Genomic DNA, 12098 nt, shown 5'->3' on the forward strand with positions numbered 1-12098 from the left:
CAAAATGTCAAACAGACCATTTTCAACCAGAACTACTAGCATTGGGAAACCATATTTGTTATTGCTAAACATGACCTAGTTTGGCTGATCTCCCTTACATGTCACATTCAGTTTGTAGTTTTTAAGCAGGACATGTATGTCACTTACAAAAACTTATTCAGATGCACTTTTTAAAAATGAAAGTCTACTTTTTTTCATCATTTTCCTACACGTTGTTTCACTGGGGGCGGCAACCTGCAGGTTGCTCTTTAACACTTGTGCTTGGCCTCTTTGTGTATTTTCAATTTCTTCATTTCACTATTTGTTTTTATTTCTTTGGCACTCTGATTTATACATTTGCAGGTACGGTCTTCATTTTTATTGTTACTGTGCTAAACGTGCTGGTAAATCTGAAGACACAGGTACAGCATGCTCCACTGTCCACAAACAGTCAAGAGTGCACAAATAGAAACACACACACGCACACACACACACACACACACACACACACACACACACACACACTGTCTACTGTTGTTTGAAGTAAGAAATGTAGCCCCAGTGAGGTTTTGAACAAGGTTCAAACAGTTTTTCAGCCATCTGCGGCACTAAATCTGCAGTCTGCAGGGATCCAGCTCTTCCACTTACTGAAATGAGCAGACACTTACTGCTGTGTTCAGCATATTTGGACAAAAAAGCTGCGGAACGTGAGTCCACCTTGGTTGACGATGATAGATGGTAACAATTACAGGAGGACAAATGTAAAGTAACGTAAATAAAAACAGGGATGCTCCGACACCCTCTCCAGGACTCACACAGTCTGCCTGTATGAGGCTCCTTCTGCCAGTGTGGCATCCTTTTCAGTTGAATACTATCATGTCGTATTATGCTACATCTAAATCACTCTTAGAACAGATTTTGGACTTCTAAATAGAGAATAACAAGCACATTCTTCATTATACAGTGATCATGAGTGCAAGGATACAACAGCAGGTTAAAATTGGTGCAAAATCTGGATAAAACATAAAGCACACTGTCCAAAACCCTTTCTACTGTCCTTTCTTATAAGACTCACCTGGTGCACTAATTTACCTGTGTAATAATTTGTAATAATAATTTTTTATACATCTTTTTTTTTTTCATACTTTTATATATTTATATTTTACTTGTGTTTGAAGTGTATTCTTATTCTTATTCTTATTATTAAAGTAATTCTGATTCTGATTCTGATTCTGATTCTGATTTCTAGGGAGCTGTAGGGAAGAGTAATGTGACAGGATGTGGTCCTGACCCATGAGGTCAAAGTGGGAGCAGGTAGATCAACAGGACATGATGAAGGTGGCTTTAAATATATCTATATATCCATAGTGAGACGCTTTAGTCCTGTTTACAGCCAGAGCTGCATATAAAGCTAGTTAGAAAGGCACTTTGACTTTGTGGTTGTGATATACTATGAGTGCTTACACACAGGAAAAAGATTATTGCAACACTCCCTCTGGAGCAGAGAGGAGATAACGCGCCAGCACAAGTCATGATGTTAAGAAAAGACGCTTGAGTTTTCCTTAAATTAATTTTGGTGTTAGTGTTCCAGTCTGAGCGGCTAAATCATTACACTCAGACATCACCAATAACAACGCTGCAAGCTGGAGAGGCCGAGCACAATGAAGGAAACCTCCTGAATACTAAAATTTACAGAAACAACCTTGAGTTGATCTTCACAGTTGTCTCATTGCAGGAGAAATTCAAGGCTGTGGAATGAAACTGAGGTTTAGTAACACGCAGCAATTCATTTTCGTCCTCTGCGGGGGACACGAGTCTGAGACGTCTGAGTCAAGCACCAGTTATGAAATCTATTTGAGTCCTGCTGTCCTGTCAAGGGGACGTCCTGGTCGTTCTAGTGATGCAGCACACATGGGGCTTTTGGCTTCGGCCAAAAGAGCACGACTTCTGTCCGTTCAAAATGGAGGGAATTTATAAAACACATTTTATGGCAGTGAGGGAATTAAGTGGTTAAATGAATGAAGATATATTGTTTCTGTTCTTCATAAGAAAGATGTTTTTGTCTTTTTATTTATGAGTATATTATAGTCTCAACTATGTTACAGTAAAATCTTAGGAGTGTAGGTTAATTTCAAGCCTTTCATAATACACATTTTAAACCATTTTAAGCAGTGGGACTCCTTTCTGTTCATTTGCAAGGATTTTCCAGACTTCAGGAAACAGAGCGCTGAGGGAAGCAGAAAGATTTTGGTAAAGATTACTGAGGGAGAGATATATAGGGAGATATTGAGCTGTCAGTAGAGGTGGATTAAGAGAGCTAGAAAGAATCGATAAGAACATTTATTGTTTTCTCATTAACAAATAGTTAATCTAATAAATAATAATGAATAACATTTATTATCTATAAATCTCATATGTTCTTTACTTCACAGTTACTTAATTTATGAAAGAAAAATCTAAATCATAAAACCTTTTTTCTTCTGGCTCTCAGAAGGATTGGTAAAAACAAAAGCTAATGATATAATGGGCCGACACTGGTGCTTTACTACTAGTACTGTGAATGTGAGAGTGGATATGAACGCTTTAAAGAGAGTTTAATGTGTCTTTCTCTCTCTGAACTACTGTTTTGAAGATTCAAAACCCACCAAATAAGACAAAATAAGATGTCTGGCCCCACATTGGGAGTGTTATCGTGTTTAATGTGTAAATCATATTGTTCAGTGTGAGACTTGAACACCTCGGCCATAAAAGAATCCCAGACTTTAGTCTACAAAACAGATCAATAAATCACAGGATGAAAAAACAAAGCAAAGGTGACAGTTAGAATTGTTGGCATGTGAGGGAAATTATCTGTGGGGTTTATTTTTTGGATAAAAATTAAAACTGCTTCCATCACTATTTTTACTTTAACCCTGTGAAAATGGATGGCCTGGGGGCAGGCAGGCCCCGCCAGGTGTTTTGTTTACATGCTCCTGTTTAAAATCAATCCAAAATAAAAACTATATGGACAGAGTATTCACTCTTTAAACAGCACAGAGCTAAGCTCAAGTAAACTAGACGACCTAGAGCACCCATTGGCACCACCCAACCACAAATGTTTTTAGTTAAAACTTTGGTGAGGGGAATATTAGCATAGCTATTTTCAGAGGGGTCTGTTGACCTTTCACCTCAAGATATCCGGTGTATAATGTAAAAAAAAACAAGTGCAGGTGTATAGTGTACGTTCACTAGTTAGTTAGTGTGTTCAGTGTATGGTGTAGTAGGCCTATGTAGGCAGAAATACCAATGTAGGCACTGGGGAAATATTTCTGTTCTGTCAAACTGTCTTTGCACTTTGCTCATAAACATGAGCATAATTCAAAAACTGAGACATGTAAAGAGTTCAAATAGAGTGTTAAGAAATATTTATATGTTTACTCATGGTTCTACATTCAGAATTGTTTTGGATCAATATGTTTTGTGTCTGATGGAAAACATGTTTTTTTACATACAACTGTATTAGTTATTATGGCTCATTCACTTATTCACCTTTTAGCTGAGGTTAAACATATTTTATGGATATTAAGCATTTGAAGAAACTCAAAGAAAATACGTCACAATAAGCAAAATACCAGAATAGGCAGAGGTGAACCATTTGACTTACAGAGTTCAAAGGGTTAACAGTGGATCAAGTTCCTGTAATAATGTGAGAGCAGTTGCTCATAGTAACAAACCCACAGAGAATCATTACGTTACATGTTCCCCTCTTCACACGTCCTTGCTTTAAGTTAGAAAGTTAGAAAACTACTTTTTTCATTTTTCTCTCTAGGTAGTTGACAGTGAAGACAGGAAAGAGTAGTGAAAGATGTGTTTCTTTGCAGATATCCACAAAAGGGCATAGCAGCTGTTGGAGGCCTTGAAGAGAGAAGATAAAAAGATGAATGTACCTATGGATGATGTGCTGGCTCTGCAGGTAATCGAGTGCCAGGGTCATCTCACAGAGGTAGAGTTTGACGGCGTCCTCGCTGAACTGGACGCTCTGCTGCAGGTGGTAGCGCAGATCTCCGCCCAGCAGGAGGTCCACCACCATAAACATGTCCTCCTCATCCTGGAATGAGTACCTGGGACCAGGGGGAGGGGGGGGGGGGGGACACAGTGCTCACTCACTGTCCAGTGTGGAGAGGAAACACATACTATACAAACAAAGGCAAAGACTGGGCACACAGACAGCGAACACATACAGTCCACTACAGGGGCTCGTGTGCTCTTTCATGCAGTACACAAAGCACAATACATGCGCAAAGCTTACGTGACAAACATCTGCAGACACACAGGCATGTTTACAGTAACCCACACAAGGACAAACATGGTAGAAGGCCACATCTATGTGCCCCCACAGGAAAACATGCCCTGTTCATGCTGTCTGTTATGAAGTATTCTAAAACCTGGGCCCCATTTTTTACATATTTTCGGTTGAAATGACTGGTAGTTACAAAAACATCTGGAATTGGTCCGGTAGATCCAAGAAAGCCAAGAAGGATCAGCAAACAAGCTACAACTGACCTTTTGTCCACAGAAGACATATTGACTGGTGATAGTAGGAAAAGCACAGATGCAAATAATCAAATGAATGAGGGCTGGATTCCCTTTAGCTGCTTTAGTTTCTCGATGCTGGCATTGTGCATGCTGACTCACTGTCACGGCTTACTGAGATGTAGCCACTGTTGATGTTATTAGGAACACCTGCTGCTTTCCCTACCATGACAAGTCAAAATGTCTGCTGTGAAAAAGGCCTATTGCTGTAATGTAATCCTTCAGGGCAACTGTGCTAAATCCCAGTATGTTCACTAAAAATACTTGGCTTTACCACTGTTATTCAAAGCATCTGCAACATTACAAAAATGATCCCTTCAGATATAGACCACTAAGAACCTTTTGGTTTAACCAAAAATTGTCAATATGTCAGTTCAGTTCAAAGCCACCAGACTCCATCAACAAAAATAGCCATTTTACACGGTGGTTCCTGGTCTACTGCGGTGTAAATAAGTTAGTTTGTTTGTGTTATTATGTGGCTTTGGTGTTTTAAAGGGTTAGTTTGGATCCAACAAAATATGTATGTATCACACAATAACACAAATAATAAAGGCAGAGGTAAACCAGTCTCCTGTGTCCTGCGTGGTAAAACTACTGTTTTTGACAGTGGAGTCTGGCGGCTTTGAACTGAGCAAGATAACAGTTTCTTCTGGTTGAACAAAAAAGGATCTTCCAGGTCCATCTCTGTAGGGATCCTTTCTGTAATGTTGTCAGACACTTTGAATAACAATCTGAGCCTGTCAGTGGCAAAAATCAAGCACTTTTAGTGGATGCACAATTCAGCCATTACACCCCGTACACTGCCAATTCCTTCCAAAGGTTTTTGTACCTAGCAATCATCTAGAACCCAAAATATGTGAAAATAGGGCCCTGATTAAACCAAAACCACTTATCCTTTAAGCAAACACCTTTGAATCAGCAACCATAGTGCATGCCACATATATGTATGTATCTCAATGTGTGCTTGAGACAGGCTGACAGACTGACTGTCCTAATAACATGCCAGTCATATCAAGGAATGCGAAAAGAGAGGAAGTGATTGTCAACTTAAAGCTTGAAAACAGCCCATCTTTGCTTGACGAGACTTAATTGAAGGCTGCTCGGGGTACAAGCTTACTAACCATGCACATCAAATTAAAACACAGCCTCTCAGTGATCTGGGAGGGGATTTTGAAGACTCCACTCCACAATTTCTGCCCCAGACACTGAGCAAAACATTAAGCCACACGGGTGAACACACTGTTTTTGTACAACAGAATCTAATTTTTCACTGAAGTAAAAAAAAGAATCATATTCTAATAGGCCTCCTATGTCAATTTGCAGCGGAGGAGGGAAAACAAACGGAGCCTTCGTGATTTCTTATATCTGGCTCAGTTTAATGTGGTTGCTCCTGAGCCAATTCTTTATTTTCCCATTAAAGCTCTGATACCACGGCAGTATTACTTCTTTTTATAGCTGCAGGTTCCCTCCGTATCTTTGGGCTTGGCCGTGATCACCCAGGGGGACGCTCTGATTGGTTCTGTTCAGGTGCAATTTCCTGCTTCTTTATAAGTGAGAAATGGGGTCTGTGTTTGCTGCAGAGCGAAAATCGCTCCATCTCATCCACAGACTGGTGGTTCTGGCACCAAAGGATAAAAAAAAAACCCATTGCAGTACTTTTGGGTCTTCCTCTTCTCTCCAAAAGGTTTTTTGGAAAGAAATGTGTAGATTAATTGATGAAATTGCCTCAATTGTCATGTGGCAGGATAGATAATGGGCAGAAAGCACACTCTACCAGCTCAGTGAACAGAAAGAACAACACATATAGCTTTTTCCCTGGTGCATTAGATTATGGGCCTTACTGCTAAATTGCAAAACTTTAAATAATGCAACATTAAACTGTGATGAGCTTGCACAAAAGTTCAACTTTATATTACCACTCTCGCATTTTCTCTTTCTCATCAGAGCCACCACTCGGCAAGACTGTCCTGTAGTCTGCGTTCAATTAGAAATGACAGCCGAGCCACCTACATCAGACGCTGTAAACCAGCCTGCCTTGACCCTGCAAAGGTCGGCCTCGCTATCAAAACGCAGAGCAGCCTCAGCAGATGGCCGGCCCCAGGATGTTGTTTGCCGTTGGCAGGGATTCCTCACTGTCACCTTTTTATCACCTCTTTGTCACAGTCTGATTCCCAGTATCCACTTGACAGATAAGCTTCCTCTGAGGCGGCACTCGCTATCTCAGTGTACCACAGAACAGCCTTCCCAATCCACTGCCAAAATATCCGGGCTGCTAAGAGAAAGACTGCAGCGGCTCGGCCCGGTTGTCACTTCCTTCCCCGCTTTCGCTGAGGTGACAAGGAGATGTCAGATATGGGCCGACAACTGGAGCATATGAAAGCTCTGCCGCTGACAAGGCTTGTCACCTTTAAGACTCTCACCAAGGATGGGATGGAGGAGGAACACAAACAATTTTACTCCCCGTTTTTTTTGGGAACACTTCACACCAAATAAACACAATGTGAGGACCACAAATTTGACAGTCCTAAAAATCAAATAAAGGACTCTTCTGCTGTCTGAGAGCGGAAAAGATTCCTGGTAAACAATAAAGGAAAGCGACAGGTACAGTCAGTATTATAAGGACATCCAGACATCCCTCCATTTGTTCTCTGGCAGTTCTTCAGGTCACAGTAGAAACAGGGGTCAGTATGCTTCAGCCAAAGTACTCGTTGGATCATCAAGATCACAAGTTTTCCGAAAGCAAAAAATCCAACAAACTTGAGGGAGCGAATTTCCCTGATGTCCGGAAGTGAGGAAATACACACGGTCTGAGCTCCCTTTTTTTCCTTCTTCGTGCATCGACTTCCCTCACTTTTCATGTGCACAACAAAGGGCAACACAGTGAATGCCTCAGAGGGAGAAAGTGTCATCCCTATTTATAGGAGTCACTGCATGTCATCTTATATCCTCTCTGTGGCGGCAGGGTTTTCACCCCATCAATAAGGACAGTTATACGCCTTATTTACAACAGTATCTTGCACCTTTTCCTTCAAATCGTCAAGTATGGCACTCTGCTTAGCTGCAGTTCTCAGCCCCATGTGCTACAGAAGAGAGAGTCCCAGCAGACTGGAATAATTTACCAGTTGATATTAGATCCATTCCTTCCTTTGGTATGTTTAAGCGTGTCCTGTGTGGATGGACTGCTCCTGTTCATCAGTGAAGCAGTTACTGTTTACACCTACTGTTTAAACCTGATTGTATTTGTGGTTGTGAGGTTCTCAATGTTTTCATTAATTATGTATGTGGTTTGTCTTCATTTTTCAGTTTGTCTGCTGTCTGTCTGTACATTACCATATTAATAATTGTATTTCTATTTTTTTTTTTCTATTTTCCTTGTCACTTCTTCTTGACCCCCTTGAAAACGAGATCTCTGGTACATCTCAGAGGGTTTTACAAAGAATGGACGTTTGCACTTTCAGCGATCAGCAACATCGGCATTAATTATGGAAAGAGAAGAGATCACGTTATGGCTACTTCTGTTAACATGTTTGTTGGATCCAGGGCGCAGCTCTGTATCTCCTGAAGAGTCAGTAAATACAGAAAGCCTGAGTGATGTACATCATTATGACCGCTTGCTTCTTAGTTTCAAGGCTGCAGCTCAAGATGCACGCAGCTATGTACATGTTGAGCTCCAGTAACATAAATATGAAATGAACTGGCATAAGATGCTGTAATTATGATACTGACTGGAATCCACAGCTGAAAATCCTCTTACCTATAAATACACTGACATCCTGTGATATCGCCTCATGAAGCTGATATCGCTGATCTTTCTAGTAAACAGTTATTACTTGCTTACGCATTCAGCAGACATGTGGCAACTGTAGCTTTCATTAGAAGTTGTGTTTCTCCAGCTCCAATATTCTCCCTCCTTTATGTTCTATGTTCGTTTCCACCAACACCTGATAAATATCAGTGTGTTTACCAGTTGGTCGCTAACGTTGCCTGTCTATTGTGCAGTGGTGAGGAGGTAGCACACAGTGGGTTTATCTGAGCTGTTTTTGTGCTTGAACGCGGCCGATTGGTTCAGTCTCACTGCTCCTAACAGTAAAGTTGTGACACTGAGCTGAGTCGAGTTAATCTTTTTGTGGCTTTCTCACTATGAGGGACACCTTTTGCATTACACACAGTCATTTAATCTATTGTCAATATAAAAATATTGACTGGTGCAGCAACGATTTTATTTCTATGGTATAGAGCGTCACACACTGGGACACTATTATAGGTCAAAATAATGTTTTACGATTGACGTCTAATGTCATTTTACGTGCCCTCTGCTGCTCTTCATTCTGAAAAATGAGCACAATTTATTGAGAGGTGCTTTACAATGAGCACAGACGAGTTGCGGGTCAAACCCTAGAGTGTGAGTGAATGCCTGGCAGTAATCTGCGGTCTGGGGAGAGCTGTAACTGTCCAAAAGCAGGAGGAGGCCATGTGGAAAGGCCAGGACAGGACTGGGCTGCGACAGTCACAGCGACTAAGAGAGGAAGGTTAGCGGGCTGGAAGGAGTACAAGGAACAGGCTGAAATAATCAGGCCACAATGACAAATGAGCCCAGGGAGGCAGGGAGGAGAGGGGGAAATAGAGGGACAGCAAAAGAGGAGAACAGTTTTGAGGGAAAAAAGTGAGAGAGAAACAAGAGCTTGTGATTCTGTTGGCCTGGGTTGGTCTGCAAAGTTTCAATGGCCTACATAAAGTTGATAATAGAGATGTGCCGGCTGAACCGGCCACATGACTCGATCACAACGCTCAGCGCTGCCTCTCCTCTCGCCGGGCCTCACCCACTCGCCTTAAGACACAACACCTCCTCTGGCCTGCTTTCACAAGGTGCACTTTCAAAGCCGTGTCCTACAAAAAGTTCCTCTTTAAAAGAAGTGAGTCGGGCAGTTTCAGTAAAAGTCCTTAAGTCCTTCAAGGCTGCAATTCCAGGGCAAAATAATCTGGATTCACAACGTATATTAGAAAAACAGACTCCTGTGCTTTTGGAAACGGTCCCATATTTCGCCTTTTATGAGGATGATTTAAGGCTAAGCCTCCTCACAGGGCTTGTTATAACTGCTGACTGGGGGTGTGCAGGCTAATTTGCTCCACGGTCTCCTAACGCCTTGTTCCATCCAGGCCCAAAATCAATATTCCTAATGGAGGCTGAACAGGGCACATCTATCCTCACCACTCCTCCTGCTCACTGTCTGACTCTGATGAAGCGATGGACAGTAAGAGAAAAAGCACCACATACCGCTCCTCCAGATGACTCACCCACTTTGGCTTTGAGAACCCTTTAAGATGATCCCAAGGGACTGCGTTTAAAGGTCGGACTCTTTGACGACAGTTGCCGCAACAACCCTCGCTGCCCTCAATGGCACCGTGGCAGCGTCCATTTGGTCATGATTCACTGCTGCACCTCTGGGCCCCCGGGGAGAACGGGTGAAGCTGTTTGAGAGTGATCTGTTGTGATGTAACACTTAAACCGAAACCTTTCCTTTATAATGTAGTACTGTACTTTGCAGACCAGGTGATCAAATGTGTTGCTGCACCTCTGCGTCCTTTCCTCTCTGATTCCGGGTGGGGCGCGATGACCCCTGCACTTTGAGGTTATATGCGAGGGAAAGAAGAAGTCGGCGACTTCTCATGTGTCACAAATCCTTGCGAGGATTATTGTGGATTTGCTGTGTGCAGAAGATGCTTTTTTCTTTTTTTTTTCCTCCTTCAAGGTAACCCTCCACTCCTACACATCATATCTATGCAGCGAAGGGAATGGCCGCAGCAATTACTGTGGGCTGCAAACTTGACATTCGCCCAGCTTAAAGCAGCCTGCACCGAGCTGAGGGGATTCAGTGTGGGCTTTCACAGGGCTGCTTCCTAATGAATTTCCTCTGAAGCAGCGGACGGAGCTGTTCAAACGCACGGCGGAATTCAGGAAGTCTCAGTGAAAGCGAAACCCCGCTTGGAGTCAGAGAGTGTGTCTGTGTGTAGGTATGAGCTGCAGGACAACCTTACAAATCCTCTTAGTCTGCACATCTCTTCTTTGACTAAACAAATCAATGCCAAATACTTTCTTAGCGCTTCCTTGTGCACCCCTCGTCTCTGCTTGATGCCTCCCCCCCTCCCCTTCTGTGATTGCAGGAATTTATTACTTCCTCTGACAGCTGTTTGGTGTGTTTTCCCGTATTTTCTCTGACTCCGGCACTGTGGCTCCCTCCTGGCACTGTATCAATAAAAACACACTATGAAGCTCTATCAAAGCTGGCGTTTCTTGTGAATTGCATAATTTTTTTGTTTGCTTTTGATAATAGGTTCCTAAAAACCCCAGCTGGTCTATCGCACATCATCAATAATGAACTGAAGTGCCCAAAATGCCAACACCAGAAATCATAGCGCTCTGCTCGACAAGCCTATGGATACTGGCAACAGTCTGACCTACAGGGAATTGGTTAAACAGCATAACCACATGGTGAACCAATTGTCTCCCTAGTTGTTATACAGTGAGGGAGAGAATGGGAGGATGAAGCCGAATGCTCATCAGTCCTATCTCATTACTTGTCTGGCCGAGATGCTGTCTCAAGCAGCAGCTAAATGAGGCAGACGGTTAACAAGATGCATACAGGTGCAGCACATAGCAATGCTGTCCTGCACAAATGCTCACACAAGGTATCTACGTAAACTGGGGCAGAAATAACAAACTCGCCATGGACTCAAGCTGTAAATTGATTTCCTTTATATCTCACTGTGTTCTTCTCTCTTCAGCTCGAGGGAAAAACAGCTAGCCTCTCCTTGAATTATACATTTTGGAGCACAGAGAAAGCTCAACATGGTAAGGCTTTAGTCGTGGAAAAATCTTTAGAGCAGTCTTGTCTGAATCCATTTACTCAATGAGGAATCCAAAATGTATTTTCAGTCAGCTTCTGACTGCAGGTCTGCGCTATGAGGACATCAAAGATGGCACTCTGGAGCAAAGTCATTCAAGGTAGACATTTTGTCGCTCTCTCTGGTGGCTTTGCATGGGATCAGTCTGGTGATACTAACATTGCAAAACATCAACACAGCTGCCCAAGTTCAGGGTCTGTGCGTGCTGCACCAACGGACTGGCACACTAACAGCTGCATCACTGTCGCGCAGCTGTTTTTACATGCCATCTCTCTCTCTCTCTCTCTCTCATAACACAGTCTGACGGCAACGGCATCAGCCTGTCGAGGATGCGCCTTTGCTCTCTGCAGCCTCTCACTATGACGCTTTATTTGAGATGCAGATTTGACAGCTTCCCTATGCTTTTCAAGAGGGGCAGCCAAATAGGAGCAGGCAAACTCTGAGCAAGATGAGGGACGGGATCACTACTAATTAGAGGAGCCATCTTAAGGCCCATAACTTCTACAGCAATAACTTTCCCAAAAGCATAAACAATTGGGTAGGCTTGCTGCGGTAGTCAGTGTTACAAGTGTTACCCGGGGTTTGGGCATACACACATTACATTACTTTCCCACCACTTCCGCTGGCATTTTCCATTCTTACAT

The 12098-nt window shown here is 42.6% G+C and overlaps 1 protein-coding gene across 1 annotated transcript in view; it reads right to left on the reverse strand.

Annotated features, from left to right (window-relative positions):
• LOC139210947 (serine/threonine-protein kinase 32C-like) overlaps positions 1-12098 on the reverse strand; it is a 76717-nt gene that overhangs the window by 14595 nt on the left and 50024 nt on the right. The window contains exon 4 of the mRNA XM_070841163.1: positions 3906-4079. Coding sequence (XP_070697264.1) covers positions 3906-4079 — 174 coding nt within the window. The remainder of the gene's footprint in view (positions 1-3905; positions 4080-12098) is intronic.

Source organism: Pempheris klunzingeri, chromosome 12 (genome assembly GCF_042242105.1).
Source record: "Pempheris klunzingeri isolate RE-2024b chromosome 12, fPemKlu1.hap1, whole genome shotgun sequence".
NCBI classification, from domain to species: Eukaryota; Metazoa; Chordata; class Actinopteri; order Acropomatiformes; family Pempheridae; genus Pempheris; species Pempheris klunzingeri.